This window comes from Chelonia mydas, chromosome 9 (genome assembly GCF_015237465.2).
Source record: "Chelonia mydas isolate rCheMyd1 chromosome 9, rCheMyd1.pri.v2, whole genome shotgun sequence".
In the NCBI taxonomy this organism is placed as follows: Eukaryota; Metazoa; Chordata; order Testudines; family Cheloniidae; genus Chelonia; species Chelonia mydas.
The window spans coordinates 5996400-6013216 of record NC_057855.1 but is presented as its reverse complement, the minus strand read 5'-3'; the positions used below and the strand labels follow the sequence as shown (position 1 = coordinate 6013216).

Genomic DNA, 16817 nt, shown 5'->3' with positions numbered 1-16817 from the left:
GAATGTACAGAATTAACATGGTGGAAAGAATATACTACAAACAGATTCTATGAACTGAGCAATAGGACATGAAACGGTTAAAATACAAGTATGCATATTTTATTTTTCTCCTATTAACCAGCAAGTATTAAATTGGGGGTGGGGGGGGGGAACAAAAACCTTTTCTTTGACATAAAGAAATCCTAAACTACTTTATCTGTAATGTGCACTGTTAATCTTAAGAGGTTGCTGTTCAGGTCCAAAAAATGTCATATTAAATTATTTCCATAATTTATTTACAGCAGATTTTTCTCGTCACCTATGTGGATTCCAGGAAGCGGATGCAATTTTTAAAAATTAATACAGAATGAATCATGATTCACTGGGGACCTGGTCCTGACAGAGCACAACGAGTATAAGCAATTCACTAAATTTAATGGTCTGTGATATACAAGTTGATCTAAATGATCTAATGGTCCCTTCAGCCTTCAACCGTAGAAATCTATGACCTAACCTATGTCTGATTATTACACACTTGCCATGTGGCTGTCCTCAGAAGTAAATTCAATTTCTGTTTTATGGATGGGATGTATGATCAAGTTAACAACTTTCAACTGTGTTGGAAGGTAAGAATAGAAAATACTCTTAAGTAATAAAAAGCAGCTGTATCTAGGAAGGCTTAAAGTGACAGTGCATGCATTTAAAAGGATATGTTAGAACACACTTTTCTAAAACAACAAAACACTTCAAAACCTAACAAACTAACAGAAGAGTTTACACTAACTCTGAACTTTCCAGGGTTAACTGTGCTTATGTTGAGAGCGAGCGAGAGAGAGAGAGAGAGCGCGAGAGAGAGAGAGAGCGCGCGTGCCGAGAACTACTTTGAATACAGTTGTATACTGCAGTGTGAAGTGTGGTCATACACTGCATCTGCACATCCAGACACAGGGACAAGGAATGTACACTATAGGTCTGGAGCACTAAATAAATAAAAAGGAAATAACCTTCCCTGGCTCTTTTCCAGCTGTAAAAAAACCCACTCATTTATTTCCTTGTTTTCAATCACTGGAGCTGAATGCACTGGAATGAGTCAATCAACAAACAACGATAGCAGCAGACGGCAAGTTTTGCTAACAAACGCAGAGAAAACTGCACACAGAATGAGAGGCAGGAGAAGAACTGTGAAACACTCAAGAGACATGCATTAAGCATGTAAGTAAGATCCCCAAAAGACCAGGAGAAGCGGAAAACCAAGAACTTTGCTTTTTTTTAAAAAAAACAAAAAAACAATGTGGCAAGAATTATTTTTCCCCTCCATTCAATACCAGTTGGAGAAAATACACACAAAGAACTTGACTTTAAAAACAGAAGAAATTCAATCTTGACGTTTAAAAACAAATGGGAAGGCATGGACAAAGGTTTTTGTTTTAAGCAGATTCCAAGAGGAATGAAAAATTTGTCTTCTAGAAAGTGATGTTAAATAATTATGTGCTGAAATCCAGCATGTGATGAAAAAGAAGATCAAACTGCAGAAGAAATTTATCCCTCTTGAACCCTCAGGGAAACAAAATCCAAGAGAAATCTAAGGTAAGGCTTTCTTCACAGAAAACCTGCAACAAACCAAATCTAGAAAATATTTAAACATATGGCTATTTAAAGTGTCTGTTTGTAAGAGGGAAAAGCAAGTGATAAGACTTCAGCAGAGTTTAGAGCTCGGGGAGGCTGTGTTTAATTAAAGTCTTGCTCAAGCCTTAAAGAAAGGAGTTCCAAACAGCGCGGATTTTACGTGTCCCTCCCATTTAAATAATGAGTAACTTTAAGATGTTAGAGTTCCATAAATTGTCTATGACTCTCTTGAGATGTAGTCACCAGTGTTTTACTGTTAGCTGCTCTCTGACCTACATCTGATAAATGAGGGACTGTAGCCATTAAAGAAATCTTCTATATCATTCGCAACCATGCTCTGAGGGATGATAGCTCTTTGGGGAAACAGGATTCTTAACAGGGGAAATATAGGTACTGTACTCTGCCTACATGCATGCTAATGTAGACTAGACACTCAGAGGAGGAGTTGTACATATACAGCATAAGCATCAGGTTTTTGCACTTTGTAAATAAAAAATGATGCAATCTATATATTTTGTATGTAGGGGGAAGCTTTCGGCATGCAAGTTCACACACCATATTTCCTGCTGTAGGAAGACACAAGAAGCTAAAAACTGTCGCCTTCTCGCAGCCATTGAATTCTCTCATAAACCCTTCTGAAACCTAAGCTTCTCTAGAAGAGTAATCAGACCACTGGACCCTGCCAGCCAGAGTCAATACTTTCATTTTTAAGAGGAACGTGCATGCAGTAAGGAACGGAATACAAGTTTAGATCCAACGCTCTGGCATGGGTGCAGCATATCACAGCATCAGATGACCGGTTTACCTTACTGACCATGCTGACCTTCCTTCAGGATCGTACCGGACCAGAGAGGAAGAGCCAGCTGCTATATCTTACAAAATGTCTGAGCAAAACTCAATTCCTGAATACATCCTGCTGGGCACAAAGACGTCCTATCCCTTAAACGGGTATGGATCTGGCAATGGATCTTTGACACAGCTCTCAGTAACAGGGGAATTCAAACAGAACTATTTGAATGACGAACAGGGGAATAGACCACGGTGGGCAGCTCTGCTGACCCTAATGGTTATAATCCCCACCATTGGGGGGAATATACTTGTTATACTGGCTGTGTCCCTGGAGAAAAAGTTGCAATATGCCACAAATTATTTCCTTATGTCCCTGGCGGTGGCAGACTTGCTGGTTGGATTGTTTGTGATGCCGATAGCCCTTATCATCATACTGTTTGGTAAGTATTTTAATTTGTTCCTGCCATCAAGCTTCCATAAGTGGAGCAAATATGCTAAATATACTTTAAATAGGACAACTGCTTGTTTACTTACCCCACTTAATTGTGATAATGTTATTTTCTGTGAGCATATCTGGCTAAACACTTCTCAATTCCCCCTACCTCTAATTATAAGATACATTTTCTCAAGACGCAAGCTTAAACAAATCTACTATGAATATCCTTTCCCTTGCCTCCCACCCCTTTATTGGAGAAGCTAACAACTCCAAAGAATTTTACACCTCTGAGGAGCAACTACAGGTACCACACACTGGAAAAAAGGTATAGGGTGAATGATTATTGGCCGTGCAATGTTGAACATCCACTCTCGTTAGATATTATACTCATAATAGAAATTTTCTCTTTCGGAAGTGCTAAGCAGTTTGGGATAGTTGCATTGGACTGAATAGCTTTTCACCACATCACAAGGAGTTGGTACCACTCAGTGAGAACAATTTTCGGTATCATTTATATAACCCAGGTGCACGTTTCAGATAATCTCTGGGATCACTGACGGCAACAATTCTAAGGTGTCACTTGCAGGAAAACTGATTTTTCAACTGCCCTAGGGAAATGGCAAAATTCATAATGCACTCCAAAGAGAGATGGTCCATCTGTCCAGCTAATCCAATATCAGGCCATCTGTGCACCTGATGCAAGAGATCCAGGTTTCCATTTACCCTGACTCATGAGGAATAAAACAGATTTTGATGAGATTATACGCTGGAGTTTGACATTTTCTTGTTTATTCCATAATGACTAACAAAAACATTCATATTTTCAGGGACCTATTATTTAAAATGTTGTATTTATACGTAATTTGGTAACAATTTTATGGGAAATTTTCTGAATGGTTTTTCTTTTGTTGTTGTTGTTGTTTAAACTTGCTTAAAAAATTTTTTTAGTTGTAATTTTTTTTAAATCTATTTGGCAAATATTCAGATGTATAACAGCTACAGTGATGTTGTGTCTATTTTTTCAAGTAAACCCCATGCAATACCCCCATGCTGGTAACCAAACCTTTGAGGTAAAGTGTACCACTGACCCATAACTAATGACAGACAGCAGAAGTTTTGTGTTCTTATATTAAATCTCTAAGGGTTGCCCTTGGGACAGCAGACACAAATTTAAACTATTAAATGCATAGAGGTATTCAGCAGACCTACCTCTCCACAAACGACTGCTGTCAATTTGGTGACAATTTCTTTTAAGTCATAAAAATGCCTCACGGTTAGTTTCTCTATATAAAGTGTTACTCAATACATAAAGATGTCAAACTGACTACAGAACAATCAACACAGTAAAGATAAGGGGCATGTTCTTTTCAAGCAACAGTTTCTAGAAAATGACTATGCATAACTAGTATACAGTTTTCCAATTGGAAAGAAAAAAATCTGTTTCAAAATGTACACAAATTTTGAGATCTTAATATAAAATTTTCATAGTTTCTTTAAAAAAAGCTCAAATAAGACTAATCCCCTTTCCCAATACCTCATTTACAGAACAGAAGACAGTGTAAGAAATACAGGCTGAAAAGACACCTTAAAGAATCAGAAAATTATTAATAAATCATCATAAATAATAAGCCAAATCCGAATAGCAGCCAATACAATGCGAAGCTAAACTTTATCTTTCTGAATTTCACTAGTCTCCTAATAACCAATTTTGCCTAATTTTCCTACTTTTTCTTTTATTGCTACTTAATCTCTCAATTAATCCGGAGCTAAAGCTGTTGTAACCAAGGTTAAAACATGCTAGGAATCTTAATTTAGAATTCAACAAAAGCATCTTTCATGTTGCAGGATGTTTTAAAGAAAAAAGTAAAATTAAAAATAATTAAATGGGTGTAGTAAGGCCATGGCAGGCGCTTCACATAACTGACCAATGCTAAACACTGAAATTACCTCTATAAGATGTCTCCTTGGCAGCAAAATAGAAAAACATTTTGCCTCCTCAGCAGTTGGTGGAGGATGCTGAGGTTTTTATAGAAAGTTCAGACCAGGAGCAAAACGTTAGGGGTTGTTGGACTGGAACAAGATGGTTAAGCACATAACAAAACCACAATATCTAAGGTTTATTAACCAGATAACTATTTGAACAACAGACAATAATCACTGACAGAGGCGGCCAATTAAAATCTACCCTTCCCATGTTTTCAGACAAGAACATTTTCATAATAGTGAAATAAGCATGTGCCAGTTATTGATACAGAATACAAATATTTTGTCTCTGATTTTTGACTTGTATCTAATTACATGGCAGATATGTGGGGAAAGGTGTGAACTATTTAAAATGCAGCAGCAGCAATCACCTTAATCTTTGCTGGTAACATGCAACAATATGTTTAAACGTAAAATTCACGACAGAGACTGACTCCACCCAGCGAATACTTACAAAAGTTAACACTAATAAACTTAATTGTTCCAGTAATAGAGGCTCTTTTTCCACATTTGACCTGTAACAACTTCACTACTATAGTGGTGTTCTTAAATGAAATAATTTAAACTTCAGAGTGAGTGATTGAGCCATATTTCAATGCTGATGGAATGCATATGGTGGCTTTAATTTAAAAAAAAACTTTAAAATGTCAGAATGTGTGAACTGTTCATTGTTTTTATTGAACTGCTAAACTGTTTGCACTGCTTTCATTAACAGGTTAGCATGTTAGTAAATGGAAGTATGCTCTGTTGTCTCCATTAATAATATTTGAAACCACTGGCTATAGCCCGCGAAAGCTTATGCCCTAATAAATGTGTTAGCCTCTAAGGTGCCACGAGGACTTCTCATTGTTTTAACAAAGGTTTTGTTACTGATCTGCAAATACGATCAACAAGTACTTGTGGGAGAGGGGATAGGAGAATCATAAGGTTGCAAGAGACTACAAGTGTCATCTAATCTAACCCCTGGCAAGATGCAGGATTTGTTGTGTAAAGATCTTTCTCTTTTCTATGAGGTTTGAGGCTGGAAGCTCAGTACCTGAGATTTTAGGGAGAGAGCTGGTTCAGAGTATATCATGATTTTCCTTTAACTTAAAAAAAAAAAAGAAATCAGTATTCCTAGTGTTGATGTATTTCAAGGGCACAAAATATCCTTTAAATAAAATAAAAGAACATGTCGATTTTCTGAGCAGTAAACTATTATAATGTCCATCACCCGAGAAAACTGGGAATCTCAAGCACTCTCATGCCAGTTATAGTTAGGTTACATTGCAAATCATTCATTTTTCCTTCATTTATGGGAATATAGTGAAGATAGAAAGTAAACAATTGTGAAAAGACTCTAGAAATATCACCAAAAGAGATCAGACCAACTTCATGGATGGCTTACTATTTTCAAAATCTGCAAGACGGAAGGAAACTAAAAAAGTTTCAGGACAATTTTAATAAAAATCATCTTTAGTTAATTATTAAATAAAGATACTTTGGTAAATAACTTCTCCCCGACTACAATTTTAGTTATATGGATCAAGAAAATTTAATGTAATCTTTCAAGCTGAATACAAAAGCAAGAAAAGCAGCTGGGAAATCAAAGCCAATGAAGGCCCCGCCATCAAGTATTGTCATCAGGATAAACCATACTTGAGAGGCTACACACGCAGTAACTTCTAAAATAAAGCCTGAGCTTACATCGATAATGGAAGAAAAAAAAAAGTCAAACTTCCACCTCAATAAAAAACCTTACATCAACAAAATGACTCGTAATGAAATCCCTTACAGGCAACAAATTTCAATAGACTATAGAGCACATTACACAAAGGTGAAAATAATAATTTCCAACACTTATGTGAAGGACTTCCTTTATCTCACTTATACGAATACATAATTAGTGCCATCTAATCATAAGCATTCAAAGAATCTTTCAAGGGCTTAAATCAGGAGCAGCTCCTCTATACTGTATCTAGTTTTAAGGATTACCTTGAAAACCCATATTCCCTATAAAGCTTTCCTCCTCATTTCAGTAAATCAAAGCCAGAAATTGTCTGTAAAAACCCATCGTTTACTCAAGACAAACCAAAAAAAAACCGAACATTGGAGCTCCAAAATCAGGAATATTTTATTAAGAAAAACACAAGTAATTGGGACATTTAAAAATTTACATACCTTTAAAAAAAAAAAAATCTACATTCCTATTACCAAGAGGCAGCATTACAGAATAAGCTTTAAACACACAGCTAATTATTTGCCCCAGACAAAACAGACATTTGTGATGGGAGAAATCACTATTTCTAAAATCCCAAACTAAACCAGACCTGTTAAAAACTTTACCTCCCTGCTCCATTATTTCATGTATTCGAGTTTTACTTTCAAACCAGAGTTTATGAATATTTACACACAGGGATAATACCTTTATCCAACAGGTTACTATAATGCTCAAGGATCGAAAACTGTTCTACAAGTATTTGAGGAAGGCTCTCTCTATTATGTTTCCTCTCCCAATCCCCAAGTTTCAGAAATATCTGAAATGACAATTCACAGATAGAAAACTCTACTATGTACCTGAAGAGGTGGAGATCATGAAAATGCAACCATTAAATATATTTTTGGAAGGCAGAGATTTATTTTTAACAAATATTTTTCTTCAACACCTTCTTACATGTCTGCCAGTCTTGGTCAGGATTCTATAAAGGGCAATTTGCCCCAAAATGGTAGAGAATCATGTAGAGAATTATTTTTTGTTTTATATACTAGGATTGTTTGTATGTACCTAATATTACAGGATACAGAGGAGAGAACCCATGCCTACTGATTTAAGTGATGGCAGGATCAGGTAACTGAAAGGGCCCTGTTGGCAGTGCCAGATTGGGAAGCAAACATTACTACCCAGGGTAACAAGACCAACAAAGCAAAGAGCATAGCCAAAAATGGTCCTCAAACACTCCGATGAAGTGGGTTTTAGCCCATGAAAGCTTATGCTCAAATAAATTTGTTAGTCTCTTAGATGCCACAAGTACTCCTCATTCTTTTTGTCATTTCAGAGCATTCATCTTTTATCACACGTATTTGCAAATAAATCAACAAGATTAAGGAATACAGCAAGAGATGCCACATTATTAATCTAGCAAAGTAGTTCTCAATCAGGGCAACACTTACCCCTGGGGGGTACGTAGAGGTCTTCCAAGGGGTACACCAACTCATCTAGATAATTGCCTAGTTTTACAACAGGCTACATAAAAAACACTAGTGAAGACAGTACAAACTAAAATTTCAAATGGACAAAATGAGAAAGTAAGCAATATTTCAGTAATAGTGTGCTGTGACACTTTTGTATTTCTATGTCTGATTTTGTAAGTAAACAGTTTTTGAGAGAGGTGAAACTTGGGGTATTCAAGACAAATCAGACTCATGAAAGAGGTTCAGTAATCTGGAAAGGTTGAGAACCATGATCATATTGAGCAATTCTTAATACAGAACTACAAAATGACAGTGTTAAAATTGTAATTTTGTTTCAGACAAAGATTTAGGATGACTATATCCCTCGTTTCTCATCAACTACTGTATTCAAAAAACTCTGGAGTAATTTTTGGTGGAAAAACCATATCTTACACAAGTTCATAATATGAGAGGCTGCTACTCCTCTCCTCCCTCTATCAAAGAAAAATATAAACAGAAAAAGGTTTCTACATTTACATTGTGGTCAGCAATTACTAAAAGCTTTGCAGATCTTGCAAAAATTTTCAAGGCTTCACTGCATACAAAAAAACTTGAGTTCAGAACAAGGAAAGGACAGCTCCATTGCCATGCATTAAAGGATGCCTTTTGTAAGGAACGGGTTAACTGAAAATGAAGAAAATCCATTTTACTGCAACGCACATGTCCCCTCTCTGCAAGGCTACCATTTAAGAGATACCATCTAAGGAGTACTGTATAAGGACTTTTGATAGGAAACACTGAATCATTCATTTGAAATTCAGCTATTAATGCCAACTGAACATCCTTTAGTATGCAAAATGTACACGTCTGCAGTTCATACCTCATCGTCAGAACTGTGCTAACTTCACTTATTTCAGCCATAGTAGAGTTCTTGCCTTTTTAGAGAGAAGCTCAACATTCCAAACATACCAAATTAATTGGTTGTTTTAACTACTTATTTTTTTCTGGCATGCTGACTTACATAGTTGGTTGAATGACTGCACGACAGGCCTTTGAGGTTAAAAAAAAGATACATCTTACAGCCTAATGAAATTGTGCACAGAAAGGTAAAAGTGAATGTGTGTTGAATGCTCTAATAATGTATTTTTCCATATATCTGCACCCTACTTCATTAATCAACTTTAAATTATTTTCTGTAACTAAGTTTCCACTCTGCCTGATACTCAGGAATCATGCAACTGAATATCAAGACTTGTGGTTAGTTTATTCAAAAGTAGTTAATCTTTTTCCATTATGCCTGACCTCCTATTGCAATCTCACCTGGAGCTCACTGCTTTAGGAGAGGTGCAGTAATATTATCAGTCTCCATCCATTTCTTTCCTTGTCCAGATGGCTAAGTCTCAACATATACATCAGGGCAGACCAGCGTAATTTAGCCTGTTTCAACGCAATTTTCCCCATTCCCCTTTGCTTGAAACTCAAAGCCACTGCACCACCATATCATTTCACAATAGTCTCAGCGCGAAATCAAACTTCAAATCTTAAACTGCTGCAACATTACACCGTTGATAAAATAACGGACTCAGTTACTACATGAGTTCATTTAACGTTCTCAGGACAGTCAGTCCTTGTTTATTCACAGCAGGGAGTTCAAAACTAAATATGTTTAACCCATCATTCTACAAAGAGCTGATAATTTTCTGGCAGTACCTTAACTGCACCTACAGATCAGTATGTTCATATACATACAAAACACTAACGCACCTCTTAAACTCAACAGCCACCCAGCAGCAGTGGCTTGTGACACAAACCACTTGTAAATGAGATCAATTAGTTTATAAAAAAACTCAATAGAGTTTCATTAATGTCCATTCGCTGATGTTCGGAGGAGAAAATATTTATGAGATCTTCACTGGGGAAGACACAGCTCTCAAATACCAACCCTTTGGAAGGTGAAAATACAAAGTGAAGGTCCCAATCCTGAACAGAAAGCAGCTGATGGACTATTTTACTTCTTACACAGATAACATTAAAGCAGATTAGCCCTAGTCAAAAATACAACTTTTAAGACTGTGTGTAGAAGCCTGAGCTATTGCTCTTGAAAATGATGTGAAGGGGAATTAGTCAATTTCTTTTGAATAAAAATAGGTATCCACTCACTGATGGCAGAGTCCTGTTGAGCCGCCACACACATGATGCAGTGACACGGCAAACCCTTTCATTATAAAACTGTATGCACTAGAAAGACTGTTCAAGACATCCCCAACCCTGGAACTTAAGCCATGTCTCTGCATCGCTATGACAGACAAGTCACCACTTATTTTCTCCATTGTTAAATATACCTCTAATCCAGTGGACTTTATGGAGATAGTAACCGTGAAATACAATCAACATGGTTTGTTATTAATCATGCTTATTACAGTAGTGTCTGGGGACCAACCAAGATCAGGGCACCCTATTGGGCTAGACACTGTACAAAGTTGTAGACAGTCCCTGCCACGAAGAGTTTACAAGACAGACAGACAGAGAGAAAGGGAAATAATATACAAGACATCACTGCGATGGCAGCAAGCATTAGTTCTACCATTTTTGGCAGGGGAAATCATATGAGGGATTAGCTAAAGAGAAAAACAAGGGAAGGAAGAAAGGAGAGGAGAGAAAGGTCTGAGGACAGGTATGGAGTAAGGTATGGTTCCAAAGAGTTTATTAAGAGGCTTCTATGACATGCACGAAGGAGAAAATACACACTGAACACTCAAAGGACATTACAAATGAACCTAATAGCTTTCCTGTTCTCTTTCAGATAACGCATGGCCGCTTCCACCTGACTTGTGCCCTGTCTGGCTATTTCTTGATGTCCTCTTTTCCACAGCATCCATTATGCATCTCTGTGCCATCTCACTGGACCGTTATATTGCCATAAAAAAGCCAATCCAGGCCAGTCAATACAACTCTCGGGCTACAGCTCTCATCAAAATAACTGTGGTGTGGCTCATTTCAATAGGTAAGTGGGGTTTTTGATACTGGAAAGGGGAGAGAAACCCTTTCACTACTAAATCATTAGTTCAAAACTGGGGCAAGACTGCAAATGGCAAAGTACTAGCTGATGGCAGCCTATATCAACTGAGCTGATCTCGGTCCATTTCCTAGTGAGCAGGTGACTAGGTCACAAAATCCATTTAACAGGTACTAGCTGGCCGATTTATTGGAGAGGTCAAGGACTGAATAGGAACGAAGTTCAAAGATTTTTTTTTCCACCCACAGAAGGATGCAACACACGAAGGGGCAGCATGGGGTGGACTGCATTGCAGCTGCTTATGTTGTATCTTTTTTAGGGATGCGAGACTTTAGGTTCCAGTGCCGGCAATCTGATGCCTGTCAGTAGCAGATTTGATTTTAAGCCCTGAAACTGTTGCTGTTGAAATTCCTGCCTCATTTAAAACTACCCAAGGAGAAAAAACTGGACAATAGGGTTGAGAATTTTGTTTTAAAGCTGTGCAGAAAGAGGGATAACTATGTAAAAATTTCATCTTTCAATCACGGATTCGAGTAAGTGAGCTCCCAGTAACATTCATTTCAGAAATTAAGGTGTGCTGTCAAGATACAAAAAGTCAAAGCTTAAGTGTTTAAAAAAAAATCTATTTATAAGTGAAATGCAAAATGTAATGGTTTATATCAGTGGTTCTCAACCAGGGGTCTGGGGCCCCTGGGGGGCCGCAAGCAGGTTTCAGGGGGCCGCCAAACAGGACCAGCGTTAGACTCGCTGGGGCCCATGGCAGAAAGCTGAAGCCCCACAGCATGAGGCTGAAGCCCAGAACCCTGAGCTCTGCTAGCCAGGGCTGAAGCAGAAGCCTGAGAAACTTAGCTTCTTGGTGCCCTCTGTGGTTTGAGGGCCCGAGAAATTGCCCTGCTTCCTACCCCTTAATCCCAGCCCTGGCTTTTATATGCAGCAAACCAAATGTTGTGGCATAGGGGGGGCCGTGGAGTTTTTATAGCACGTCAGAGCAGCCTCAGAAAGAAAAGAGTTGAGAACCCCTGGTTTATATACACTTCTAAGTGTTTTCTGAACTCTCTGTATATGGCATATGGCTCATCTTTAATACGTTTGTGCACAAAACGGATTTTCAGACATCGGTTTCAGAGATCAGAGAAGCTAAAGCATTTAGTTCAGATAACTCGTCTGCAATGACAGTAAGATACAGAAGCGGTGCTAGAAAAGCAAATAATGCCACACAGAATGAGCCACACCCTGCCAGGAGCATAAACTGTTTTCTCTGGGTAACTTAGGCTACGGATACAGCATAGGTGAAAAGAATTTATAACTATGCTCTTGACCTACGTATAAATAAAAGGAGGACTTGTGGCACCTTAGAGACTAACAAATTTATTTGAGCATAAGCTTTCGTGAGCTACAGCTCACTTCATCGGATGCATGTATGTATCCCTAACAACAGAACTCCCAATATGAATACACTGAGGACTTCTTTGATGACTGGAGAAAAGATTTCTCTCTACTTTAACAGGAGAAAGGAAATTCCAGTGGAGGCAAGATACTTAGAAGCTGACCTTTTAATATCTGATTAACTTCTATTAATCAGCACTGTACTTCTTCCTTTCTTCTTATCTATCATAAAAAGTACTCAACGGCTGAGCCCCGGCTTCTTGACTCAGAGGTTAATTTGAGTCAGCCTTTGTTTTAAATCTTTGCTGTTTCCAAAGGTGTGTCTGTTATTAAGGAAGGGATCAAGTGATTGAAGGCTAGGTCATTTCACAGCTTTCAACCGACACCACTAAGAATGCTGGGGAATGCAGAAGTACCGTAAATCCCTAGATCTTACTGAAAGGTGTTGTAGAGAGTAGCACGAACAACCTTCATCAGACAGGAACCTGTTTTTATCGTCAGATAGATCTTTACCAATAGAAATACTGACTGTAATTTCCGTTAGAGAAAATTCATTTAAGACAAGCCCTCTGAGGTATTTTTTTAAAAAACTGTTAAAACAACAAAGCTTCATTTAAAGACTCTAAATAGCCAAGAGACTTTAAACAACAAACCTATACTGAGCACACATTGCATCACTTTAACCACTTGTATATTCAAGAGAGTCAGCTCAGGTGAAAGGCTGCTGGCTGGCTGAGTCTTATCACTTGATGTGCTTCAAGATTAAATAGAGTCAAATTGTGTCTATTGTGTGGATCAGGTCTTCAGAAACCCCAAAAATTACATTCAGGAAGGGTAGGAGATAGTAGGAAAAAATGTTACTTCAGGATTTGTGCTGGAAATGGCCCAACTTGATGATCACTTTAGATAAGCTATTACCAGCAGGAGAGTGGGGTGGGAGGAGGTATTGTTTCATGGTCTCTGTGTATATAATGTCTTCTGCAATTTCCACAGTATGCATCCGATGAAGTGAGCTGTAGCTCACGAAAGCTCATGCTCAAATAAATTGGTTAGTCTCTAAAGGTGCCACAAGTCCTCCTTTTCTTTTTGCGAATACAGACTAACACGGCTGTTACTCTGAATACTTCAGTATTGCAACTGCTCCAGAGTTTGAATTAATATTAAGGTCTACCCTGATTCCTGAATTGTTTAAGTGTTGGGGTCACCCTCAGTTAAACAAGGCAAGCTTTTAATACCAAGCTTGCTGAATTTATTAAAGTTGTATTTACCCAAATCTCCAGCTAATATTCTTAACTACAGATACTGCTGTGCTCACTTGCTCAGTGTAGCTCTCTCATATCATGCTCCCTTAGGACACTCTGAAGATGCAAAACCAAGTGAGAGATTGAAGAGGATACCAAGCTGAACTATTTCTGTTTTTCTTCTGTAGGCATTGCCATTCCAATCCCGATCAGAGGTATAGAGGATGGAGACGGCACGTCCACAAACATCACATGTGTCCTGACACCCGATCGTTTTCGTGACTTCATCCTATATGGGTCACTAGCTGCATTCTTTGTTCCGCTTGCAATTATGATAGTCACTTACTTTCTGACCATACAAGTGCTACGTAAGAAGGCCTACTTGATCAACAAGCCACCTCAGCGCCTAACTTGGTCTACCGTGTCTACAGTATTCCAACGGGATGGAACACCAGGCTCATCGCCTGAAAAGGTGGCCATGTTAGATGGCTCCAGAAAGGATAAGGTTTTGCCCAGCACAAACGAAGAGATGTTCATACGCAGAATGTCCACTGCTGGAAAGAAGTCTGTGCAGACCATCAGCAATGAACAAAGGGCCTCAAAAGTCCTGGGGATTGTATTTTTTCTTTTCTTGTTGATGTGGTGCCCATTCTTTATAACAAATATAACTTCTGTTTTGTGTGACTCATGTAGCCAGGAAGTTATTCAAAGGCTCATGGAAATATTTGTTTGGATAGGATATGTATCCTCAGGGGTGAACCCTCTGGTCTACACGCTCTTCAACAAGACTTTCAGGGAGGCTTTCGGCAGGTACATCACCTGCAATTATCGGACCGGAAAGCCAATGAAGGCCTTTCGGAAATGCTCCAGCAGGATCTCCTTCAGAAACTCAATGGCAGAAAACTCCAAACTCTTTATGATGCACGGGATGCGAAATGGAATTAGTCCCGTTATGTACCAGAGCCCAGTGAGGCTTCATAGCTCACCAATCCAGTCATCGTCAGCCATTCTACTAGACACATTGCTGCTCACAGAGAATGAAGTTGATAAAACAGAAGAACAAGTGAGCTATGTATAATGGAATGAAAACCATGTCCACAACTAATTATATGACTACATATTGTACGTAAATATGCTATATGAAGGATATAAATATTATTGTCTACTGTTATTTATAACAAGCAAAATCTTACTGAAGCTATATTATATTAATTCATCTCCTCTAAAACTATGGTTCCTTTATCTAGGGTCCCCTCTACTTTACCAATTTAAACACAAATATCCCACAGAAGTAATAGCAATTTCATTCAGCTATAGTGAATATCAGAGCATTGTAGTTTAGAAGCGGAGGGGGTATAAATAAAAGAAGCTAAGGCAACTCTTGAGTCTGTGACTTTAGTTTTCCATTATCTCCAGCCTTTTCAAAGTACATTTCTAAGAAGACACACACACAAACAACACTACTTTAATGCTCTCCTTGATCTTATGCTTAAAGCAGATAGGACTCATATAGGCTGGTATTCTGCCCAAGATAGAAGGGATGAAACAACCAAGTGCACACAGGCTTGTTGAAATGCCAGAGTTCTGATTTAAACATCTGTCAAGCATACAGAACATATGACTTTATGATAGCACACAAGGGATCAGTACAGCTTTTTATTGGATACTCTGATTCTGTGTATCAAACTATGAGGTAACACTGTTCCAACAGCAGTAACCCACACTTGGTTTCCTACTCACTCCTACTGTGCTGTGGGGAAAGGGTGCCATAGGAAAATCCACTGGTATCAGAGAGAAATTTTCCCTCGCCCATTCTGCAGGGAGCAAACCCTGTACTTGCCAATATAATGAGATGGAAATTCCACATGCTGAAATCGCCCCCATGTGTTGTTTTCTGCATAAGGGAAAGCTCCTACCTTATTGAATTCTTTTTCCCCTCTGCGGCACTCACACATGGGTTTGTTATTTTCAGATTACTCATGAACATTGAGCTGTTAGTTTATTTTATCGGAAGAAAAGCTGAGGCATTTATTTTAGGAAGAAGGATGACATGGCACTTTTCTACTTTGTGTGTGCAACGGGAGGTCAAGAATCTGAGAATGCCTCTTACAGTTACCTCAGTTATAACTGATCTAATAGGTCAAATTCCCATTTTGGGTCCCTGTTAATAAATTAAATCACCTTCCTTGGCCCAATATTTACACAGTCACCAAATGAAAAGATAGAAAAGCCTTTTGCCACATACACTGGAATGTGTGCTGATGGGGATCCTTTTAAACCCTATGCACGAAATCCTAGCCTCCATGAAGTTGATGGAGATCTGCCACTGGCTTCATGGAGTCAAGATTTCAGTCTGAATACACAAGACATACCAAACTGATTCTAGATTTTTGCTAAATTTGGCCATCAGGAATTTCATTGCCTTAACTGGGGTCAGATGACCTTGGGACAAGTGGACATCGAACGATATAATTGAAAACAACATTGATCAGTTCCAACTACTAGGTCAGGCAGGGTTCTTTTCAATGGGCAGAGAAGAGGGGTGGAATTCAAAGATTCAACACATACCTGGCCATCTATCCTGAACACTTATGCTTTCCCAGTCTCACAGAATGCCTAAAATATTTTCAGAACGTTAAACCAGTTATGTAAGCTCATTTGTAACTCTGGCACTCATCTTTTATGTAAATATTTTACAATATTGCCATAAAAACAAGCTTTACCAACTGTCTAACAATAGTTAGTTTCCCCTGAAAATTCAGTATTTTGGTGGCTTCAGCCTTCATCTCCTCAGATAAAGTTTGTGAAACTGTGGTCTGCTAACCAAGCATGTTTTAAAATAGTTTGTACTAAGACAGCAGATAATATTAACCTGGTAATCAAACTAAGAGTAATTAGTAATGCTGATAACTTGGGCCCTGACCAGCTACAGATCTCTTCAGATTCCATCCTGTTTCTTTTTTGTTTTCTTTTAAAGAGCAGGAGGAAGAGGCATTCTTAAAATTAAGCTCAAACACATATAGGGAACTATGAAACCTAAAACTAGTAAAGCGGTCTTTACTCCCTCTGGAACGTGATGGAAGCACAGCCTCTTCCTTCAGCTTTGAAGCAGTTATTGCTTCCAGCCTCATACCCCAGGGTACACCAGTGTGCATTAATGACGATAATGCACTCACAAACATATGAAAATGTATTACCAGGGAAATAGAGC

The 16817-nt window shown here is 38.3% G+C and overlaps 2 protein-coding genes across 3 annotated transcripts in view; one reads left to right on the top strand and one right to left on the bottom strand.

The window, feature by feature from the left end:
* Positions 1-16817, bottom strand: part of PSMD1 (proteasome 26S subunit, non-ATPase 1) — a 113736-nt gene that overhangs the window by 51665 nt on the left and 45254 nt on the right. The gene's annotated exons all lie outside the window — the stretch shown is intronic.
* Positions 797-14986, top strand: HTR2B (5-hydroxytryptamine receptor 2B). The gene is made up of 4 exons (XM_007057809.3): positions 797-1566; positions 2130-2834; positions 10767-10967; positions 13795-14986. The coding sequence occupies exons 2-4, from the start codon at positions 2486-2488 to the stop codon at positions 14682-14684; spliced, it is 1440 nt and encodes a 479-aa protein (XP_007057871.1). The 5' UTR covers positions 797-1566; positions 2130-2485; the 3' UTR covers positions 14685-14986.

What these genes read in the sequence shown, in the direction of transcription:
- HTR2B (XM_007057809.3), top strand. Translation starts at nt 2,486, where the DNA reads ATGTCTGAGCAAAACTCAATTCCTGAATACATCCTGCTGGGCACAAAG. An exon ending in CCTTATCATCATACTGTTTG is followed by an intron (nt 2,835 to 10,766) that starts GTAAGTATTTTA and finishes GTTCTCTTTCAG; the next exon opens with ATAACGCATGGCCGCTTCCA. An exon ending in GGTGTGGCTCATTTCAATAG is followed by an intron (nt 10,968 to 13,794) that starts GTAAGTGGGGTT and finishes TTTCTTCTGTAG; the next exon opens with GCATTGCCATTCCAATCCCG.